Here is a 23,944-nt window from a genome sequence, read left to right on the forward strand (position 1 = left end):
CCTCTGGTAATGGAGAACTACAGTCGCCCCTGAAGCATCTCTAGGTATATCACTTGGAGGTTTCCAGCTTGCTCACTTGAGCTTCCTCTGGCTTCCCCCTGGGGGAAGTGCCTTTGGGTTTCTGATTCTTTTTTGTACAGTCCTAAGCTTGATGCAGGGGTTTGCTGTTGTTTCTTTTTGGATTGTTTGATCATTATTTAACCTGGTGCCCTTTAAGAATCTTTGCTGCACTTTATGTGGGAGAGCTGGGCCCCTCTAGGACCTTTCAGATCATCATGTTAATTGGAAGCTCTCTCTGCCCTTAGTTTATCATTACCCAAAGCTTCTACATCATGTTTCCACCCTCTGGTTGCTGGATTTCCTCATTGGAGTGCATTTTCTTAATAAACAATGTGATTCTACATCCTTCTCTCCTGGAATAAAGGCATACATTTTCATAGCCATAGTCCACTTATGGATCAAATCCCTGTTTCCCACCAATGAGGTCAAATTGCCCTCCTTATGATAAACTCTCTGTTTTTTCTGGCTTATTACCCATCATTTGGACATTCACATATAGATATTCAAAAGCATGGGTTTTAATACTTGCTGCTTTCTTGAATTTTATATCCCGTGATCTCCTAGGTGTCTGTTATTCTTCCTAAGAATAACTTTCTCCCTTCCCTTTCCTCTTCTGTTTAAAGTCCTTTGGATTAGATTTGAAAGACTCCAGGCCAATATAGTCCTACCAGACCTTATAAGGTGCGCTCTGTCCCTGGCCAGGAGCTTGTCATTTCTATATTTTATGTCTTGGTTCAGAAATCAAAATTCCATTCTCAGACACCATCTTCTTTTTTAACCAGTTTATTTCCCAGATCTGTCTTTCTCTTTGGAGACCCTTGCTTTCAATGGGCAATGGTAACTACACTTATGTCCTCAAAGGCTTCAATTTCTTTCCTGGTACTTCATAATTTTTAATAATGCTTCCTACATTACTTCAGGCAATGTCATTTGAATCCACAGGAATTATCAGAAGTGTTTAGTAGTCATGTTGGGTTCAATAGGTCTTGGCAGATTCTTTTGTTATATCTTGGACCTGCCCCAGGAAAATAGCAGACTTTTCTATTGTTTGTTGTTCATCCTTCCTTTGGGAAGAGGACCAATGACATCCCAGAGTGACATCTTGACTTGTGAGTGAATTGAATTTAAGTAAGGCAGAGCTAGGCAAAGTTGCCAGCCTTGCTCTCTTCCAGAGTCATCAAAGTCCAGTGGCAGGAGAAAAGTTAAGATGACTGGTAAAGGTCCAGGATACAGTGGATGACCTTGGGGTCTTCCATGTCTGACCAAGCTCTAAGCCCTACACAACACCTGCTTCAGCTGCCTTCATGGCTGTTGGAACAAATTGTTCTCATTGGCCCATTCTGCTGGGGAAAGTCTTCACATGCTTGGGGTAGACATCCTCCTAATTCACTGATGGGTCTGAGGCCTGTTGGTTACCCTCAAACCATCTGCCAAGAATGTGGCTGCTGAACATGCTGCAGCTTCTTGGAGTCACAGGTGAGAGCTGTGTGCCATGTAGACACCAAAGGTAGATGAACAACCCTGAAAAGGGTTCAATAAGTCCTCACACCGGAGGTGCTAGTCCTCCGTAAGCACTTCATATGACCCTTGCTATGGCAAGCCCCTTGGGTTGACAGATAGCGGTCTCAGTAGTCCTTTTTGAAGAGTCAGTAGTCACACTAATTTATCCCTTATTCAAATGATCTCTCACCAGATAATGCCCATGGATCAACAACAGCAGTCTTGGGTAGACAAACATCTGCTTATTTTTTCAGAGAATGCAGATCCCCACTCTTTGGGAAGTTATTTCTGTTTCTTAGCTTAAGTCATTCAGTGATTTCCCCCCCCCCCCCCCCCCTTATTCTATATAGCTGTGGTAGGAGAAGTAACTATTCTGGGAGTCATTTGCATAGAGATGATAATTCAGTTATCATATGTGTGTGTGTGTGTGTGTGTGTGTGTGTTTGTGTTTGACTCTTCATGACCCCATTTGGGGGTTTTCTTGGCAAAGATACTGAAGTAGCTTGCCATTTGCTTCTTTAGTTCATTTTACAGATGAGGAAACTGAGGCCAACAGGGGAAGAGATGATAATTAAATGAGCAGATAAGGTCACCAGGAGATTGTAGAAAGAATGAGAAGATGATCAAGGACAGAGCCTTGGGGGCAAACCAGTAGTGCCTGACCCATAATAGACACTTTAATACATACCAGTTGACTGACTGACACTGCATAGATGATGGTGTAGCAAAGAAGATTAAAGAACAGTCAGACAAGAGGAGAACCAAGAGAGAAGTGGAAGAAAAGAGAAACTTGAAGAAGAAAGAACATCCAGGACGAAGAGGTACTTAACTGAAAACGTTACAGAAAGGACAAGAAGGATGAGGGCTGAGAAGAGTTCAGAAGATTTGGCAATTAAGAACTTGCTATAACTTTTGAGAGAGTATTTTCAGTTGAGTGATGAAGTAGGCATCCTGATTGTAAGGGGATGAGAAGGGAGTCAGAGGAGAGGAAGTGGAGGTAGTAAGCGTAGACAATGTTTGTGAAAGAAAGAAGAGATATGGTATGAGGGAATGGTAGGATCTAACAAAGGTTTTTTTATTTAGTATAGGGAAGACTTGGGAGAATTTATAGACAGTAGGAAAAGAACTAGTAGTAGACAGGGAGAGAATGAAGCTTAGAGAAAGGGAATAATTGTGGGGGAATTTTGTTGTAGAATATAGGAGAGGATGAGACCAAGGGTAGATATAGAGGGGTCAGTCTTGGTGAAGGTAAGCCCCATCTATTCATCAGAGACTGGAGTGAGGAGGATGGAATGGGGAATGATATCTAGGAGTTCTGAGATAGAAGGAGATAAGAGGAAAGTCAAGGGTAGGGTCTTTATTTTTAAAATAAAGTATGATGTAAGTTTCTCAGCTGAGAGGTGCAGAGGAAATAGGGTGGTATGAGGGAGCTGAGGAGAGAAGAGGATGTTTAGAACAGTCTTTGGGATAGAGCATCAATTAGGGAGGAGTAAATGGATGATTTTGCTTCAGTGAAGGCTCAGGTGAGATTAGATAACATCATTTTGTAATGAATTGCTTTGGTGAGTTCCTCTACCTCTGGTGTATTGAATGTGAACAGCTGAGGAGGCTGAGGTGGGAGTAATTTGGGGTTGGAATTTGTAAGGCATGAGTGATGATGGGACAAAGGGGTAAAGGGTCCAAGAGTAGCAGACACAATAGAGTTGAATTAAGGTATAGGTTAAGCTGTAGGGTCAAGATCAGGAAGAGGGGAAGGTGAAATAAAAGCAGGAGTGATGGTCTAAGAAAGCACTGAGGGATAGAGAGATTTGAGGTCATGGTGAGGAAGAATAGGTTTAGGAGTAGTAATGTTTAGAGAGGAGATGATAGGAAGTGAAGATTGGAGGGAGTTCAGAGTTTTTGATCATGGAAGTGGAATATTTGTGGGGACTGGAAAGATCCAATGGTGTGACCCTCATTATTTACAGATGAGAAGTAGGGTATGGTTGAAGGGAATAAGGCAAGATGAGCTTGAACCCTATTGCATGTGGCATTTCCATTGGACAAATTGCTTCACTGCTTCATGCTGGTCTTTCAGTGATGGTTGGTGACTGCTTGGGGATGTAGGCTGAGCAAATGGGTCCATGGTGGTTCCTGGGCATGGAAATCTCTACCAGTTATTGTCCTGCTATTCTCAGGCGGGTATTCAGGTAAAAATAATAATGATGATGATGATAGCTAGCATTTTTATAGTGCCTATGGTACACCAGGCACTGTTTAACACACTTTACATCACAACAAGCCTGGTAGGCAGGTGCTGTTATTATCCTCCTTTTACAGATGAAGAAACTGAAGCAGATGGAGATTAAATGATTTGCCCAAGGTCAATCAGCAGATGAGATTACCAAAGGAAAGAGTATGGGAAGAACAAAATTAGGGTCCAGGGCAGAATCTTGTGGGGATGTTCATACTGTCAGATTTGAGGCTGGATTTGACCAAAGTTTTCTTGACTCCAGGTCCAGGACTCTATCCACAGGACCACCTAGCAGTCCCGGATCTCTGGTATGTATTTCTTTCATCTACCAGCTTCTGTGCTTTGCCTCTTTAGGGTCATTTTAGGGCAATCTTAACTATAATCTGCTAGAACATAGTGTCCTTTCTGATAAGGGCAAGCTGACATCTCTTTACTCATGGGTACCAAAACAGCTAAAGAACTTCAAAGTAGAGTACCTCCAAGCTTAACTTTAAGTATTTTCTTTTTAACCTTTGTATCTGGGTAGGGATCTTGGGCATCTGTTCCAGACAACTATCTGACCTAGGGTTAGCTATCCTCAAGATGCTTTCTGGTTTAGCATACAAATGAATTTGAATCAAAGCAAAAGGAAAACCGAGGAGGCAAGTTCATTACTCTCCATCCAGTTAGGCTGAATTCTTGCCTTTCTTATGCAAATCTGTCAGGAACAAAATCCTGTTGCTTTGGTGATATGTTTTGACCAGGGGAAAAATTTGCTGTTTCCCTGCATAGGATCCTACTCTTCATATTTACTGGAAGTGATACCACCACTTCTTTCTTCCTTTTTTCTTGCTAATAGCAACACTGGATAACTATTGCATACTACCTATAGAGAAAGAAGCCTGAGATAGGCAATGGATTGGAAAGTCAGGAGCCTATGGTGAGAACTGAAAACTCACCCAAGTGAATCTATAGTAAAGAAACTCTCAGATAGCTGCGACTGGTAGGGTTCCTCAGGGAAGCAGTATTGAATGATTTGTATCTACCAAATGCTCAGCAGTCATGCTGCAAATAATTGTCCTGGCAGCTGCAACTGATCAATAGTTTTTTCCAAGTTACTTCATGTTTGCTGGCCTTTTTACCTGGCCAGTAATAGGATCATCAGGAGAGAAGCAGTCATGGAAAATGATGGATTATATAATGGGTGTAGCCCCATTTAGCTCTCATTTCTCTTGTGCTTGATTTGCCAAAAGGCAACCATTAAAAGCAAGAAAGTAAGAATTTATTAAGCACCTACTATGTGACAGGTACTATGTGCTTAGCTCTTTAAGAATACCATCTAATTTGATTCTAACAACAACCCTGGGAGGTAGGTCTTCTTATGAAACCTATTTTACAGCTGAAGACACTGAGGCAGATAGAGGTTCAGTGACTTGCCCAGGGTCATACAACTAGTAAGTATCTGGACATTGTTTTGAACATGATAGGACTGTAATTAGATTTTATTACCTGGGACAAAAAACAATTGAATTGGGGTGGGGTGAATCATGGGAGGATGCTAGGAGTTCAGATGCACCTACTGTGGAGGAATGGGGTAAATAGTTTGCTTTTTGAGGGTAGAGACCATTTTTACCTTTCTTTTAATCCCTGTCACTTAACATGGTACCTGACACATAGGTGCTTCATAAATGCTTGTTAATTGATTGGGGATTGAAATTGGGCTGTCTAAGTAGAATTGGGGTATTGGCTGTGGGTTGAGACTGATAGAGGACTATATAGGAACAATGGCCACCATGGGGAGACAGTCCTCCTTCCTACCTCCCCCATGACAGACTACTGGGGCAAGGTCTTATGCTAGTTAGTTAGGGATTTGCTCCTTCAGATTCACCACTGCCAGAAAATGCAACACAATGATAATTCTTCTCTGACTACTATAGTTTCTAGGAAGCAGAGTTACCTGGCATGACCAAGAAAGACCTGCTTAGTTAGGTGGAAATTTCCTTTGCATTTTCTGGTTGCCATTTAGAGCTGTTCAATCTAGGGGCAGAATCAAATAAGAGATGAGAGGAAATGCCCAGCAGTGGCACTGTAATTAGGTGGCACAGTGGATAGAGTGCTCGGCTGAAGTCAGAAAGATCTGAGTTCAAATCTTGCCTCAAATACTAGCTGTGTGACCCTGGGCAAGTCACTTAACCTTATTATTAACCCCTTAATAAAAGGATTTGTTCTGTAAAACTTGGACTCAGTAAAAAGGTTGCACCCAAGGACCTATAAGGCCACATGCAGCCTCAAGGCCAAAGGTTCTTCACCCGTGTACTAGATCTTTGATCCCTGGAAATACATTTAATCTCTCAGTGCCCTACAGAGCTACTGAAGAGTAAAAATTTCAGAGAAGGTGCCAGGGTATTTCCTCATTCCCTATAGCAATGAAACGACAGTTTGAATCCCTATGTTTAAGTGGACCTAAATTGTAATGGGAATCTTTCCCTATGGGGAAACTGGGATGGAGATAACCTTAATATGAACCATGAATTGTATCTATATGTTTTCCAAGGGTTAGCTCCACCAAAGGGGTGAGAGATCAATGTTGGTAGATTCAATAGTGTGCTATAACTGGTTCTAATTTCAGGAGAGCTGATTGTTAAATTTTCAGCATGAGCATTTGTATCTCAGAAGTTGGTGAATGCTACCAATCTGGGCTTGATTTATTTTTCTGTTGATTGTCTAGACTTAAGAAAGTAATAGAGAACATTAAGATTAAACTGAAAAGTTTAGTGAGGGTGCATTTTGTCTTTCAGAGAGCCGGCTGTTAAACATTTAGCAGTGCACCCTTAGGATCTAAGAAACATTGAATGTAAATTTTTCTTTTCTGCTTTGGAAAACCTTCCTCTGGGTAGTAGAGGAGCTTGGGTCAGGTGTTTGCTGAAGTTAAGATGTTCTAACTATCCTTGACAGGGGCGGGTCAGGTCTTAACCTCCTCTACCTTACCTTTGCAGATGAACATAAAAACCCTTTTCCCCATGCAAAGGATCATTTATCCTCGCTGACATCCATCCTTACCTCTGTACCCACATCATCTCACCTTGTAGCTGTTAGGACAATGGGAAGCAGTGTTCTATAGGGACACCAGGGGGCGCTGTGGACTAAAAACCAATAAATAAAAGCCTGGAAACACCTGGTTGGACAATGAATGTTCCATATCAGTGCTGACCCATACTGTGTTGCCCAGGTCCAGACACAGACAAAGGAAGCAGGAAGAAGCCTGGCCCTGAGGTTGCACAGTGATGAATCTATTAGACTTCAAGCTTCCTGAGGGTAGGAATAGGGGGTAGGGATCCTACATCTTGTGTAAGACACTGTCCAGTACCATTTTCCTAAAGAGTAGATATTTAAATGAATGGTTCTTCCACTGGGGTGAACTTAGACTTTTAAAAAATAATTGTATTTCAGCATAATTAGTTTCCTTTGTAATCCTATGTATTTTATTTTATGCATTTAAAAACACTGTTTTGAGAAGGGGTCCATAGGTTTCACCCCACTGCCTAAGGGGTCTATGACACACAGAAAGCTTCAGAACTCCTGGAATGAATGAATGAAATGCCCTTACACCCCAGGAAAAAAGAGAAAGCACAGAGGTATGAATTCCTCTGTTCTTTTATATGCCTTAAAATTCTTTTGCCCAGCTCTCCCCCTGTTGAACCTCTGACATTGTGAGAGACCTCATCAGAGCTGGAGATATGAGAATTCATGGGTTACTTCCTGTAACTGCACCCTCGAATCTTTTTGACTGTTTTCTCCTTTCCTTCTGTTTTTCAGTTTCCCCCTTGCCTCAACCATAAACCCCAATATCATCAGTCCTCTTGTTCCTCTGTGGGTTCCTGTGTCTCTGCCTCATCCTCTCTCTTGTTATCTACCTTCCTTATCTTTTCTGTCTCCTTGTATCTTGTAGATCTCTACTGTGCTCTGTCTGAATATTTTTTTTTCTCTGTTGGTTGTTCTGACTTTCTGAGTCTCCTAGGTCTACTCCTTATGTAAAAAGGAGGTTTAAAGGAGATGTTTTGAGTTTACCTAATATAATAGAACAATTGAAGGTAAAGTTGCTATCTAAGTGACCTGACGACGAAGTGTGAAGCTCCTAATACTTGGTTTGGTGGAATTATGGGTTGGGGCCATTGGATGAAGGCAACTGACTAAGCACATGATTGCTGAGGTAGGAAAAAGCAAACTGGCCCCACCCCAAGGTGAGCTTGGAGGAAAATGTCTGCTTTTCCCTTTAGTCTCTTGGACAGTGCAGCAAGTAAAAGAAGGAGGTACTTTCTCTTTCCTTCCCTCCCCTCTCTATCAACAGTGGTGCTCAAGGCAGCATCCAATAGAGTCATCAGCTGTCATGGTGTCCTGAGAATTGGGTTCATGGGGTGGAGTGGGATCTTGTGGGGATATGGCAAACCCCAGAGACCAGATGTCTTCAAGTCCTAGGAGTTGGCCTTTGATTCTTTCTGTAGACACATGGAAGTATCATATTTCAGGATGTCAGCCGAGCCAGAAGCTAAAGGCAGCGGCCACTATAGCTAGGCTGCATTGAGCAGCAGCTAGCTTGGAGACTTTGGGACCAAAGTTAGTGGGAAAAGTGCAGTAACAATTTGGCCAGCATCTGAGGTGTGAGTTGCTTCTCCTCAAATATGTGAAGAATTCTCTGGGTGTCTCCTCTTCTCATTGATGCTGTGTATATTTGTGGGAGACTGCTTTAGATTTATGGAGCAGATATATAGCTATATGGCTCTTACTGTTACATTTCAGTAAATACATTTGCTTTAAGCAAAGTTGTGTCCTTTTGCTAACTAAACAGGGGTAAATACATCCATGGGGACTCTTGAGCTATAGTTTTGGGAGTGCAGACCCAGAGTGTACTTTGACTCCAAGATGGTGGACTCCACACCCCTGGGGTGTGTGGGAGTATTCAGGGAGGACTAGCACCTCTGGGGTGAGAGCTACCTGTCAGGCCTAGAGGCCTAAGGCCTACCCGAGTCTTTCCTTACCTGTCGCAGGTCTTCGGCTGGCCAAACAGGATAAACGTATGAGAGAAGAGACTTTCCAGAGTCGAACAAGGGTTAGGCTTTATTCAGGGTCTTGGTTACATGTGCAGGAGGGGAATTCTTCCTCAGGAGAGAGGAGTCCTCCTCCCAAGGAGGCAAAGATCTTACAGTAAGAGAATGGAAGTATAGGAGAGGGGAGAGGGGAGGGAGGCGAGGGAAGAGGGGAGAGGGGAGGGACCCTCTGCCCTCTAAGGGCCCTTCAGCGCAAAGAGCGCCTTCAGGCTTTCCTGACCCTACTTAAGCTCTCCCACTGCATAGTTTGCACGTGAATACCGGGCGTGCTCTCAGCCTTTAGCTAGTAAACAACAGGTGAGCTCAGACCCCGGGCCAATCTCAAGGGTGGGATGTTCTCCCCAGCTCGTATCCCATGGAGAAGAGGTGGAGATGCACGAGATAGCCCGCGTCTCACTCCTCAATTCCCAGCTGTTCCCTGGGGGGCCTCATGAGAACTCTAAGGTTTAGAAGTCCTCACTTTTACCTGCCTGAGACTGTCCACATGGAACTGAGCTTACACCCCCAACAGCTACCCAAACTGAAAAGGTTCAGGGCTTCTCATCCACCTTTGGGGTCCACCTGTCACTCAATTCTCACCTGTGGCTCCAAGAAGCTGTAGTATGGGCAGCATCCCTACCCTAGTAAAACTGTCTCAGCAAATGAGCTAAATCAGGTTGAGGGTAACCAACAGGCCTCAAACCCATCAGTGAGTTAGGGGGATGTCTACCCCAAGCATATGAAGACGTTTTCTGGGGGAATGGACAGATGAGAACAATTTGTTCCAACAGCCATGAAGGTGGCTGAAGTAGGCACTGTGAAGCATTTAGAGCTCATTCAGACATGGAAGATGCCAAGGTCATCCACTGTCATTGTCCCGTCATGAGACTTTGATGTTTCTGGAATAAACTCTGCCTCACTTAAATCCAAATTATGCACAAGTCAAGACACCCTGGGATATCACTGGTTCTCTTAGAAAACTGTTAACCCCTTGGATCCAATCTGTGTTGTGTGTGTGTGAATGGGAGATGGGTAGCCCAAAGGGGGTACCCTATGCAAATGTCTCTGTCCTGTCTCATTCCTTCCAACTAAGAATTCTGCCTCTTTTTCATTTTTCTCACCTATCTTCTCCACCTGGCTCCTTCGAGTTTTCTCCTCCCCTCTGATCCATGCTCTAAATGTTTCTAAAGCTGGGCTCTCTCTGATTACCTAGGGTTCCTGAGCTATACTGTATGTTCTTACCTTCATAGGTCATTTAGAGCTTCAAGGAAGCTTGGAGGTATGGATTTAATTTTCCTCATTTTACAAAGGAGAAGACAGAGACCGAGAGACTATAAATGACTTGCCTGAAGTCACACAGGCACAGAGTCAGGATTTCAACAGGTCCTCTGGCTTGAAATCCATTGTTCTTTCCAAAAGCACCGCAATTACTTCCCTCCCTCTCTTTGTCTCCACATTCCTTTTCTCCCTCTTCCCTCCTCCCATTTCCCCAATGCTCCAACAACCTGACTAGGATCTGGGAAGGAAATCAAGGCCACACACTATGAAGGCTATAAAAGCAAGGCCACTAGGACACCATCAGTCCCTCACTAAGGAAAAAGCTGGGTTGGCAGCCATTCTTGCAGGGATGGGGCCTTTGGGGAAGAGAGAGGTTAGTATAAGGAGAGGCAAAGAGGAAGAACTGTGGTTGGAAGGGAGAGTATTGACCCAGGGTCAGAAATTGTGAGAAGCCAGAAGCGAAATGCAGGAGTGTTAAAGCACGTGGTCTACAACACTTACGAGGAAGGACAAAGCAGATTAAAATGTACCTGGGGAAATAGTTAACAAAATAAATAAAACATTGATAATGTTAGTATGTGGTTTTCTAAGTCAGAATGTGGCCACAGAGATCCTTATTATGTTTTAATTCTCCTTGTTTCTTTTGAGTTTGCTAGAACACTGGAGGTGGCTGACCTTGATCTGAATCTCAGCTCCACTTCTGAGGATGGGTGGGATCCTCATTATATCATAGCATTTCTTTGGGTTTCAATTTTCTCATCTGTAAAATAAGGGAGGGTTGAATAAATGCATAAAAGTACACTTATTAAACACAATTCTGTATTATGATTGCTGTAAGCAATAGGGATACAAACACAAAACTGGGAAATTTTTTCCAACTCTTAATCCAACAATGAACATTCTGCACTTCAGGGTAGGAGTCAGATGCCCTCTTCTCCACTCCAAAACACCCAGACCAACCATCCGCTCTATCCTCTACCCAGCTTCCAAAGTAATTTTTCTTAAGTGAAGGACTGACAAGGTCATTCTTACTTCACAGACTCTTGGTTCCCCATTGCTTCTTGGACTAAAATATAGACCTCTGTTCTGACTCTTTGTGACTCTGTTTGGGGTTTCCTTGACAAAGATCCTGGAGTAGTTTGCCATTTCTTTCTCCAGCTCATTTGACAGATGAGGAAACTGAGAAAAACAGTGTTAAGTGACTTGCCCAGGATCGCACAGCTAGTAAGTATCTAAGGCTGGATTTGAACTCAAGGAGAGAAGCCTTCTTGATTCCAATCCCAGTGCTTTCCTCCCCATCCCACAGAAGCCACCTATATTAAGCCACTTATAGCTGTTACCCTTCCCATATTCTGTGGTCCAGCCAAACTGGCCTTCTTGCTGTTCCTTACTCACACAACTCCATCTCTCACCTCTGTACCTTTGCTCTGGCTGTTCCTCATGCCTGGTATGCTCTCCCTTCTCACCTCTGTCTTGTAGGATCCTTCCCCAGCTAAAGCACAACCTTCTACATGAGGTATTTCCTGGACTACTCCTCCCCAGCTGTTAGTGTCCTTCCCCACCTCCAACTACCTTATATTTCTATTTTATACACACACACACTCTGAACATTCAATATGTACATATTGTTTCCTCTTATAGAATGTGAGTGTGTATATATATATATATATATATATACACGCACACATATCACCATACTATATGTACTTCTATTTATCAGTTCTTTTTCTGGAGGTGGATGGCATGTTCCTTCATATGTCCTTTGTAGTTGGTTTGAAATTTATGATACTCAAGATGAATTAGTCATTCAAATTTGTTCTTAGAACAATATTTCTGTTACTATGTACAACATTCTCTTGGTGCCACTCATTTCACTTTTCATTATTTCATGCAAGTCTTTCCATGTTTTTCTAAGATCATGGAGCTCATCACTTCCTATAGCGCAGTAGTATTCCAACACAATCATCTACCACATCTTGTTTGACTATTCTCCAGTTGGAGGGCATCGACACTAGCCAAATTGCTAAGTGTAGGACTATTCTATCCTAGGAGACCTATAGCCTCCAGCCATTCTTAAGGAAAGGCTTTGCTTTCCTTCCCTATCTCATTCCCCCTCACACGGATAAGCCCATTCCCTGGGAAAGGTCTTTAACTCGGAAGTTCAGTGGGTACCGAGGCTTGGAAAACCCAGCCTTCTCCTGGCTAACCCTTGCCATTCGGGAACCTGGTTCTTCTAGTCTGGCCAGGAGCCGACTCGAATTCACCTGCAGGCCAACTATGCATTCTAGGAAGTGGGGTTCCTAAGCCAGGCCTGGCAAGAGCTCTGCCCTGGCAGGGGGCAGGGCTGGCAGAGGTCTGCAGAGAGGATGGCCAGGGAAACAGCTCCCTTTTCTCCCTCTGGTAGCAGGAACCTTCATCTAAATTGAACTCAGTTCAGTTCAACAAACACTTATCAAACTCAGAGCCTGGTACATATTAAGCACTCAATAAATGCTTTATCTATCCATCTTTATTTATCTTCTACCATGTACATGGTAAGAAGGCAGCAGGGTGTAGAGGAAAGGGGGTCAGCCTTGGAATCAGGGAGACCCGGGTTCAAGTCTAGCCTCTGATACATACTAGTCATGCAAGTTACTGACTACCTTCTCTGTGTATGCCCTCCATCTCTCAAATGGGGAGAAACTATCTTGCTTGTAGGCAGGAGATGGATCAGATCATTTCTTGGTAGGGTTATAAAATTCCCATGATTATTAAAAGAGCCATTCTTGTAGTTACAATGGAGTCAGGCCTCTCAGATGGGGACAGGCAGACAGAGGATAAGAAAGGGGCCTTTATCTTAACAGCTGCCAGTTCCTTGAATCTAAAATGGTGAAGGGGAAAGATGAAAGAGAATTTATTTCTTCCAGGGAACCATTGACAGCCTCATCTTCCACCTGCCCCTTGCCCCTCAACTCATCAGTACTTATAATACTTAATTATTTACCCAATGTATGAAGGAATTTTTTTTTTATTAGGGAGTGGTCTGGCCTTGTGGTTTCATCAATGTGTGGAACTCTACTATGGAATTGTCCTCCACCAATACAGATATGCATTTATATCTTATATATTTATATTCTAAAGTAATTTATAATCTGAGTTTCCTGGGATCACTCAGAGATGAAGTGACTTGCCTAGGGTCTAACTGATTTTAAAGCTGACCAGCTCTATTGTAGCTATATCTCAAGGGAATAAATAGAACCCAACAAACACTTATGAAGCAATGCACTGGGGAGGTGCAAAATTTGATAAGACTTGGTTCCTGCCTTCCACAAGATTAAAATTCTTGGAACGAAATGCCCTATGTTCCATGCTCCTAAATGCCATCGTCTCTCTCTGCCCATGCCAATCCCTCTGTTAAGGCCAGTTCTGGTTGGCTCTGGCCTCTTTTGTGTTGGAGCTAGCCCAGAGAGATGTGAGCCACTGTGACTCCTTCCAAAAAAAACAAATTGAGTAACAAAACAAGTCTTAGGCCAGCTGGAAGTGAAGGGGACCGTGTGGGGTAGTAGAATTGGGGGTCAGGCCAGGGCTGGGGTGGGAAGGCTTGTAAGTTTAGCTTGGGAGAGGAGACTACAGGCCAAGGAGGATGGTCATGGGACTAGGACCAGAGGAGGGGGTTGGTGGTAAAATGAACTTGGTGGGTCTTCCTCCTTGGGGTTTCTAGTCCCTGACCTCTAGAAAGGGTGGAGCCTGGGCTAGAAAGAAAAAAAAATCTTTTTCTCTGATTCAACTTCTCCTGGCTTTTTGACTCCAGATTGTAGTGTCTATTTACACTCAGAAAAAGTCAGAGATCAATCCCAAGGTCTCCTGAAGCAGATATTCCCTGCCCCAGAATTCAAGACTGGAAGAACTCCACTTTACCTTCTATATCAGGACCCTTACATCTACAGTGTCTCACTCTCATTCTCCCTCAAACTCTTCCTTATGTGTATCTCATTAGCACAGAATGCAGACTCATCTTGCTGCAGGAGCTTGACCCTGGGCTCTCTGTGTTGGGAAATCCTTTTCCTCTTTTGCTCCAGGACCAAGCTTCAGCTACAGGGGAGGCTGGAGCTGATCATTGGCTGGTCATGTGGGTCAGCTGTGAGAACAAAAGCAACAGGGGGTCCAATGATCCTCGTTAGCAGGAAGTAGCTATGGGCTGAAAGTGTCTTGAGGTGGGCGGTACCCTGTGGTTATGAGTGGTCTAGTGTATAGTGTGTTGGACTTTGAGACCTAGGCTCAAATCCTGCCTTTGACTCTATATCTTGCTCTGTAAGAGGAGAGGATTGGACTAGATGGTTAATTCTTAAGACCCTCCTTCCAGATCTCAATCTATAATCCAGTGAATGAATGGTTGTGATGGGAAAGAACATTGGATTTCAAATCTGAAAACCTGGATTCAAATTCGGACTTTGCCACATGCTACTTGTGAAACATTGGGTAAGTCTCTTAGCTTCTCTGGGCCTCAGTTTCTCCATCTATGAGATGAAAGGGTTGGATCTGAGGTCCCATTTGGCTACAATAGTCCTCCATTTTAGGATGTCATGTAGGGGTCCTACTCCCTTCCTCTAGACAGTTCTAGCGTCACTTTCCCAAGAACAGTGGAATCCAAGGATGAGAGAAATTTAGGAGGCTTCTGAGGAATCTGAGGAGAGGGAGAGATGAGACAGAGGAGAGAAGAGGAAAGAGATAGATGGAAAGGGAGAAGAGAGAAGGGAAGAGGGGAAAAGAGAGGGAGAAGAAATTGGGAGTGGAAAGGGATGAATGACAGGAGAAAGGGAAAGTGTGTGAGTGAGTGTAGTGAGTGGGGTGTGTGTGTGTGTGTGTGTGTGTGTGTAGGGTTTAGAGTTAAACCCAAACAGGAAGAAATCTACCTTCTACAATTATCTGACTAAGGGAAGTTAAACCCCTTCTTCTTCATACCCTTCTTATTCAAGGTCCCAAGTTTTCTCTCTATCTGGGGCTCAAGGACTCTCTGGAGTTGGGAACTTCTTTCCACTCTGGGCAGACTGCTTTTCTTTTTAGCAAAAACTCAGTTCAATTTCTCTCCAACCCTTCCTTCCTGGAGGAAAGATTAACCAGGGTGGTTTGCTGCCTTGTGTGGACTTAGGCCTAGAGGCATTTTTGGCAGTAGAGCTAGACTGAAAAATGGCAGAGAAACGACGATGGGGGAGGGGGAAGAGCAGTGTATAGTCTGTGTGTGTAGCAGAGAGGTCTGCACACTGAGGAGAATGGAGACCTTCATTAGCCTTGGAATGGCTGATGGGAACACTGGGAGAGAGAGAGAAAGGGTCATAGAAGGGACCTTAGAGGTCCCTGAATCCACTCTAGCCCATTTTACAGAGGAGGAAACTGAGGCTGTAAGAACCAGGAAGGCTGCATGTTCCTTTAAAAGAATTCTATGATCAGTTGGTTCTCTCCCTGAATAGGGCACCAGTCCTGGAGTTAGGAAGGTCTGAATTCAAAGCCAACCTCAGACACTTAAAAAAAAAAAATTCTACCCGCTGGGTCACAGGGAAGCTATAGGTGAACTTGATTATTCTTTAGCCTTTAGAATTGTCTCTTCCCTTCCCTAAAATGGAGGGTATTGTTCAAGGAATTTTGTTCAAGGAAGTATAGGATTCGGAGCTGGAAGGGGTCATCTTGTCCAACCTTCTCATTCTACAAATGAGGAATCTGATCCCCAGGGGTTAGCTGACGTGTTTAAGTTGGCATCTACTCAAAGACGGTGCTAAACCTGGAATCAAAGTTCAAATTCTGCCTCAGGCACTTCCTGACCATGTGACCCTGGGCAAGTCCCTTAGCCTCCCCAAGACTCATTTTTTCATCTGTAACTTCAGATCATAGTAGATCTTACCTCACAGGATTTTGAGGGCTGAGATAATTACATGTAAACTCCAAAATGCTAAATACAGTTATTATTAAGTTGAAAAAGGCAGCCCTCCCTTTTCTGGTTCTTCCTCTGTTGTGAATTTTCATTTCTGGTGGCCCTGTCCTTGTAGAACTGGTGTGGTCCAAGGTGTCACATTGCCCTGAAGTCAGGGCATGAACTAGACTTGACAGTTTGGCTCCTCTGCTTGGCCAGGGAAACCATGGCAGCTTTGGTCAGAGAGAGGCAGAAACCAGTATGCTTTGAGGATGTTTTCCATTCCCACTCTTTTATCCCATAGTTATATGTGTGGGGAGGTGTGGGGGGTTGGGGAGAGGGAGATGGGCTGTCCAGATCAGCAGTCTAGGTATCAGAATATAGATTTAGAACTAGAAGAGATTGTAGAGGTCTTCAGGTCCAGTTTCTTCATGTTAGAGATGAAGAAACTAAGGCCCTAATTTGCTGAAGTCAAGTTCAAACAGGGAATAGGTGACAGACTCCAAATTCGGTGTTCCTCCTCCTATGCAATATTGTCTTCTGAGCTTCATAGGATCACAGATTTAAAACTGAAAGTGTCCTTAATGGTCATCCCCTAATTTAATAAGGAAAAAGAAGCCCAGAAGGTTTAAGTGACTTGTTCTAGGTTACACAGATACTAGGTGGTACTGCTGGAATTTGAACTGAGGTCCTTAGACTCCAATATTCTTTATATTGGGCCATGCCCATCTACCTATGCATACCCAAGGCTAATGTAGCAGCAGGTAGCCCTGACTATGGGTCCTTTCAGGTTCAAAACTGATTTCTCCATGATTCCTACATTTCTGGGCTATCTCTCCTGATCCCTAACCCACCTCCTACATGTCTGGGGTTGGTTACAAGGAGGTGTGGTGACTCAGTTGACTCTTGTCTCCTCACCACCCTGAGTGCTGCTTCGGAGCCTTCTCTGGAGTTTTGTTACTCAGTACCCTGGTGTGATGTGGCCCTAGCCATCCAGCTCCCCTATCTTGAGGAGGTGGACCATGTCAGGTGGATCCAAGTTGGGGCCAACCACATATTTTCCACATTGACTTGGCCCAACCTGACCCACCTAAGTTAAGGGGTAGAGCTAAGGAAGAGAACTGAAGGAAGACTGGGCAATGGGAAGACCCAATCTGAATCATAATCAATCAACAGGTTGTACTGGGAAGAACATGGGACATAGGACCATAGATGTAGAGCTGGAAGGGATCTAAGAGGTTCCTGTCCAATTCCCTTAATTTATAGATGAGGACACACAAGTAATAAGTAGGAGAGCTGATATTTAAACTCAGGTTCTGATTGCAGATTAGGATTCTTAACCCTTTGCACCATGACTTTTGGTCTCCATTCTAGTTCCTAGCTGTGTCACCCCGGGCCATTCATTCAGTTTCCCTCAATCTCGGTTTTTTCTTCAATACAATGAGGAAATTGAACTAAAATCAGGAGTGAGGAATCTACAGCCTTGAGGCTGCAAGTTCCCCACCCCTGGTACTAGATGAACTTGAAGAACCCTTTCAGTGCTAATATTCTATGGTTCCATGTTTCTTTTTGATTGGATGGCCTAAATCCATTCTGTTACCGATGACCCAGGATCATAGGATCAGAGATTGGCAGAAACTTTCAAGTTCACTGGTCTAAACTCCTCATTCTGCAGATGAGGAAAGTAAGGCTTACAGAGGTCCTGGGCCCCTTATTTTCTGTCTTTATAATCTTTCATTTGTTGACCTCATCAGTTCCTCTGGATGTAATCACTATCATTTGTAGGACTTCAGATCCTAACAGATATCTATACATCCATTCCTATGCTCTCTTCTGAGCACAAGACCTGCACAACCAACTGCCTAATAGATATTTTGTACTGGAAGTCCCCATAGGTACCTCAAATTCAGCAGGTCCAAAACAGAACTCATTATTCTTCCCTTCTTTGGAATGTTCCGATGACTGCAGAGACTACCAACTGTTCTTTCAATCATCCAGGCTTGCATGTTCAAGATTCTTCTTGACTTTTTGACATCTATACTCCAGAGATGAGAGTTGCTAAATCTTGCCTTTTCTGTCTTCACAACTTTCTCAGATCTGCCCCTCTCTTCATTTGCACAACCAACTTCTTCTACCTCTACCTTCTACCTCCACTAGGGGGCAGCGAAAGACCCGAATGAAAATCTACCCTCAGACTCAACTAGCTGTGTGACCCTGGGCAAGTCACTTAACTTCAGTCTGCCTCAGTTTCTTCAACTATAAAATGGGGATAATAATAGCACCTACCTCAGAGGGTTGTTGTGAGGTTCAAATGAGATATTTGTTAAGTACACAAAATAAGCACTTAATAAATCCCTTCCTTCCCTTCCCCTCCCCTTTCCTTTCCTTCCTATGGCCTCCCAATTGGTCTCCTTGCATCACATCTTTTCCCACTCAGATCTATCCTCTGGCTATCAAAATGATTTTCCTTAAAGGCAGGAAAGTATGACAGTGCCACTCTCCTACTCAGTAAACTCCAGTGGCTCCTTAATTGCCTTGAGGATCAAATATAAAGTCCCCTGACTTTCCTAACCCAGTCCCAATCTACCTTTCCAGTCTAGTTGCATATTGCTCTCCCTCTAGCTTGGAATGAGGCCATTTGGTGACCTCCTACTATCTCCTCCCCATGCCCACCTTTCCCTTCTCTTTCTAGCACCCTTTTCTGTATTATCTTTCCCCATTAGAATGAAAGATCCTTGTAGGCAGGAATTGTTTCACTTCCATCTTTATATTCCCAGGGTCTAGCATATAGTAAATATTTAATAAATGCTTGCTGAATGATGGATGGATAGATTACCCAAGGTCACACAACTATAGTAAGGAGAGAAAGGTGGGGGGGGGGAAGGAGAGGGAGAGACAGAGAAAGACAGAAATAGAGAAAAAGGAGACAGTGAGAGAGATGAGAGGCGAGAGAGAAACAGAGAGAGGGACACAGAAAGACAGAGTATGAGAGAGGTGGAGAGAGGAGAGAGGGAAAGAGAACGATGAAGAGGAAAACATTGAGAGGGACAAAAGAGAAAGATTAAAAGAGAGAAATTAAGCAATTAAGGGGAAAGAGGGAGAGAGATTAAAAGAAAGGGGAGAGAGGGATCAAAAGGGAGAGCAGAGGAGACATAGAGGCAGAGAGACAGAAGAGACAGAGAAAGGTTTGCTCTGGGCTTGGATGAAATAGGTTTAAGTTTCCTCATCTGAAAAATGAGAGTTCACATTACATTCTCACCCATCTCTGCCACGCTGGGATTCCATGGACCTAGCTGGGGCACAGGGAGCAGGAGGAGGCTGGGTGGAAGGGGGTGTATGTAGAGGGGAGATGGATATGGTTGGGCAGTTCCATGCCTGCCTGTGCCCATCACCCTCTAGGCTGTTCCAGCTGAATCTGGTTTCCCAGATTGAAACTGTAACCTCCGTCAAACCAAGCCCTTGGCCAAGGTTAATGATGTGCTGCTGGCCGCAGCTGCCAGCTGGCTCTCATTAGAGGCCAGTCACTTGTTACTTCTACAACAAATGTGATCCTTCTTCCAGAGAGATCTCCCTCCCTGCCCCCACCCTCTGCCCCTGCCCCCACCCCTCCAGGACTATCTCCTTCCAACTAATTTTCTAAGGGTCTCCTATTTTCTGTCTTCCCCCCACCCCAACAGGAACTTGTAAACATACCATCTGGCTTTAGGACCAGACCACTGTCTCCCTAGATTCTGTGCCTTAAATGAATCGTTCCATCTCCTTAAACAAGCTCCCCTTCCCCCCCTTCCCCTTTCTAGGAGCTGCTCCCCTGAGATGGGGTCCCCATCCAATGCCATGTTTTGATTCTTGACTCTCTGTTGCCCCCTTGCGGCTGATGCCGCTGGCTAGGGCCATAAAGCAGGTTTGCTCCTTTGTTCTGAGGGCAGAGAATTAATTTAAGGCAGATCCAGGAAGAAGAATTGGAGATGAGAACTGGATGGGACTTTATACGTCCTCTCATCCCATCCCATCATTTCACAGCCAGGGAAACTGAGGTCGAGAGAGTGACTTATCCAAGGTAACACAGGTAGTGAGTGGGAAAAGTGAGGGAACTCCTCAAAGTTGATGGATCCAAGGTTAACACTCCTCCCTCCTCCCTCCCTGGGCTCTTAGACGTTGAATACTTTATCCTAGGAAAGCTACATAAAAGAGGCATGGAAGTGAGCTGTTAGGGTGTGTTTCTGGTTTCCAGGGAGGGAAATACAGCTCATGCTCACCGGGACCTTAAGCTAGTTAGACTTCATTGCTGTTAAAAACAAAGGTCACAGTAGGGCCATATGCCAGCTTGTGATACAGCCATCGGGGCCAGTATGTCCTGACTTGGGACGTGTCCCATGACACATGAGGCGCAACCCAGAAGAATTGCAGACATTCCTGAGCCATGCTTGTATACTGCAGTTTATGCGGCCTTTTACAAATGCACCAATGCTGGGCAAGCCCTCCCCAGATATTTTTGAATGCTCCAATCAGCAGTAAGCCAGATAGAGATGTCCACAAGGGCTGGCCAGATTCCTTAGGTGTTCAGTGGTTAGACCTGTGACCACTTTCAGTGTTTCTATACATTCTGTCCCTCTTTCCCTCCCCTCTCCCCCCCCCCCCCCTTTATGGAGGAAGTCTGGCCAAACTGCTTGAGAGACTCAGTTAAGAAAAAAGCCTCTCTGGATCTGTTTCTTCATCTATAAAATGAGGGAGTTAGACTAGATCAGGGGATTATGGACTTTTTCAGTATAATGGCTCCCTTTGGCAGTCTGGTGAAGCCTATGAAACCCCCTCCACCAGATTAATATTTTAAAGGCAAAAAATAAAATACATAGGATTACAAAGTAAATCAGTTCTACTCAAATATAGTTATCAGAATACTATTAAAAAACAAGTTCATTGACCCCCAAGTTAAGAATTCCTGGACAAGATGTTCTGATCCAGGCTTTCAGGTTTTCTGGAAAGGTGGGGGCTGGTGGTGATCTTGTGTGTGAGGAACTGGGGGAGGGGAGCTGATGTGAACAGGCTTCAAGCATAGCATTAGCTAGATGAACTCACTCTGAGATTCTGTGACCCTGTGTCATATTGGGAAAGAATGGAGCCAGACAGAGCCCTTCCTATCCCATGGTTGTCAACTTTGAACATGTACCACCAACTGGGGGGAGTTTACTCACTGCTTGAAATATGTCAGGCATGGTGCTCTCTGGTCTCTGCTGTACAGAGGAGCTCAATCGCAGACCAGGACAGTTCTGTCAATGTCTGGAAGTTTTAGCTCTAGAATTAGTTTTATCAGTCTCTTTCCAGTCTCCCATGGAGATGTCAACCTGGACCCTTGTGGGGCCTTGGCCTCTCTCCTCTATCAGGTAGAGATGGGCAAGGGATTGCCACCCTGGGGTTCAGGGAGAAATGGGAGGCATCCCCTGGCCAGCTGCACTTTACACATCCCGTTGCACCTACATCTTCTCTATATCCAGAAGCAGGGTGCCCACGAGATCAATGACCAGAGAGACTGGCTGGAAAGTGTCATATTCAGCAAAGAGATGGCACACGTTTTCCGCAGGCTCAGTCAAACTTTTGGCAATAAAGCCAAAAATCCTTGAGGAGAGAGAGAGAAAGGCAGCTTGAATTAGATTTAAGGTTTGTGGGTGTTCCAGCCTAGGATAAGAATGGATTTCCTTAACTCACAATCTCCCCCCTTTTAGTCCCCCCCTCCCCAGACATACAAACACACACTCAATTTTAATCTAGCCTTAGTACTTCCTCATGCTCATATCTGGGTTTATTTAAGGTCTTCATATCAAATGAAAGGACAGAATCTCTACCCCCATGCTCCATCAGACTGGAGGTTCCCTCAGGGTAGACACTTTTTCCTCCCAATCCCATCAGATTAGGGACTCCCTGAAGGTAGGAACTGTCTCTTCCTCCATCAGGCTGAGGGTCCTTAAGAACAGAAAGCACCCTAATCAGTTTGGGGGTTTCCTAAGGACAAAAACTGTATCTTTTCCCCGCCTCATTAGATTGGAGATCACCTGAGGAGAGTCATTGATTTTCCCCCTAGCAGACTACACCCCTTTTCCCAAAGCACAGGGATTTTGTCTTCTCCCTTCCAATCAGACCAGATCCCTCTGAGGGTAGGGATTATATTTCCCCCAGCATATAGGGAACAGTTGGAGGGCAATGACTGTTTCTTCCCTTCTTTGAATCCCTCTCAATATCCCAATCCAGGGGTCTGTCCATAGAGGATCTCCTACCAATGACTGGCTAGGAAAGTTTCAGAATAAGAGAAGAGGGGAGGAAGACTTACCTGGAAGATTTGCAATACTTCTGCCACCTGTTTGAGAGAAGGGAGAAACGGGACAAAATGAAGAAGGGCTTTGTTCCCTTCTGAATGGAGCTCTGATTGAGAGAGGTATGGGGAAAAGATCTAACTTCTTCCCCTTTCTTATCCTCCCCTAGTGAAGCCCATAGTGTTACTCCTAGCTCTCCCAAGTGGGGCCACCTTATCCAGTGACCCCTGCTGGGGGAGGGGCAAGGCTGCCTTAACGGTTCCCTGGGGGTAGACGGACAGGACACATGTGGGACCGCCATCTTAAATCCTAGACTTGCTAGGCCTCAACCTTGTACTTACTTCCTATGCTCTGGGTCCATGCCACAGAAACGGAGTGTGGCAAGTGGATAATGGCGCCGGAAGAACACTCTGTGAAGAGAAGGAGCAAAAACAAAGAGTGGGTGGCAGCCTACTGTAGCACCTCAAGAGCATTCCCTTGAAGTCCCTGGAGAGTTGGGGGGCCAGAGAGACTGAGGGACATAAATTCAATATGCATATATTAATAATATTATAGAAAATGATTTGTTATATATAATACTGTATTATATGAATGGATAATATACCTTATATCATTACATATGCAATATTATTAATATTTATTTGTTCATCACAGTATGCAAAGTAAGGTATAAATACATAAAGAGAGATATAGGCTATCTTATAACCCAAAAAAGGGAAATAGCAAGGATGCAAATATAACTGAAATAAGGGAGAAGACAGTGACAAAGAAGAGATCTAGGTAAGGCTTGGGGAGAATTTTGAGGACAGTCAACTTGTCATCAGGTGGGAGAGTTTTCATGGAGGGTCTGGCAGGAAGGGTGTGGACAGATATTATGGAGATGGGGTGGAGGGTGGCCACTTGAGTGGAGGCAATGTGATGGAAGGGAGCAGGACAAGGATGGAACATGGAGTGAAGAATGCAGAATATGTAAAGCAACATGAGAGATAGGACTGGAAAGTTAGGTTGGAGTAAGATTATGGAAGGCCTAGAATGCAAGGATTGGGAGGTTACCCTTTATTCGGCAGGCAAAGGAAAATGTTGAAGATTTTGTAGTAGAGGAATGATAATCAAGGCAGTGCATTGGTTGAAAAGAGTACTTAGGCACTGGTTTGAAGGATAGATTGGAGAGGGGAGAGACTAGAGGCCTAAAGACCCATTAAGAAGCAATTGTAATAGTCTAGGTGAGAGGTAATGAAGGCCTGAATTTGGATTTTGGTTCCAGTGGGAGTGGAAAGGAGATAGATATGAGAGATGTTGCCAAGACAGAATCTGTAGGATCTGTCAACTTATTAAATGGGGGATAGAGAGAGGGAAGAGTCAAAATGGGAATCCAAAGCTATGAATCTGGAAGGAAGGTGGGTGCCATCAATAAAAATAGGGAAGAGGATTTCACTTTTGATTATGTGGAGTTTGAAATGTTGGCAAAACAAGCAGATATGATGACAATTGGAAATACTGGACTGGAACTCTGAGGAGAGGTTTCAAGAGAAGATATGGGTCTGGGAGTCATCTTTAGAGAGATGACAGCTGAAACTATGAGAATGAAAGAGCTCAAGAAGCAAATAGGAAAGGACCCTGT

General features: G+C 44.2%; 1 protein-coding gene and 2 long non-coding RNA genes across 6 annotated transcripts in view; 2 read left to right on the forward strand and 1 right to left on the reverse strand.

Moving 5' to 3' along the window:
- Positions 1–2,950: 2,950 nt before the first annotated feature.
- Positions 2,951–6,948, forward strand: LOC140528490 (uncharacterized). Its single transcript, XR_011975205.1, has 2 exons — positions 2,951–4,101; positions 6,769–6,948. It is a non-coding gene; the product is annotated as an uncharacterized lncRNA (long non-coding RNA).
- A 1,227-nt stretch (positions 6,949–8,175) lies between these two features.
- Positions 8,176–23,944, reverse strand: part of TNS4 (tensin 4) — a 50,732-nt gene continuing 34,963 nt past the window's right edge. For 2 of the 3 annotated variants that reach the window (XM_072646369.1, XM_072646368.1), the window contains exons 11-13: positions 22,665–22,733; positions 22,341–22,367; positions 20,437–21,631 (exon numbers count right to left, since the gene is read on the reverse strand). In XM_072646369.1, the coding sequence (XP_072502470.1) occupies positions 21,490–21,631; positions 22,341–22,367; positions 22,665–22,733 (238 nt within the window). In that variant the 3' untranslated portion in view covers positions 20,437–21,489. Of the gene's footprint in view, positions 10,895–20,436; positions 21,632–22,340; positions 22,368–22,664; positions 22,734–23,944 lie in introns of those variants that run through there. The other variant, XM_072646370.1, reaches the window with a different exon arrangement.
- LOC140528488 (uncharacterized) overlaps positions 11,803–23,944 on the forward strand; it is a 100,051-nt gene continuing 87,909 nt past the window's right edge. The window contains exon 1 of one of the 2 annotated variants that reach the window (XR_011975204.1): positions 11,803–14,592. This is a non-coding gene — a long non-coding RNA (uncharacterized lncRNA). The remainder of the gene's footprint in view (positions 14,593–23,944) is intronic. The other variant, XR_011975203.1, reaches the window with a different exon arrangement.

This window comes from Notamacropus eugenii, chromosome 2 (assembly GCF_028372415.1).
Source record: "Notamacropus eugenii isolate mMacEug1 chromosome 2, mMacEug1.pri_v2, whole genome shotgun sequence".
NCBI classification, from domain to species: domain Eukaryota; kingdom Metazoa; phylum Chordata; class Mammalia; order Diprotodontia; family Macropodidae; genus Notamacropus; species Notamacropus eugenii.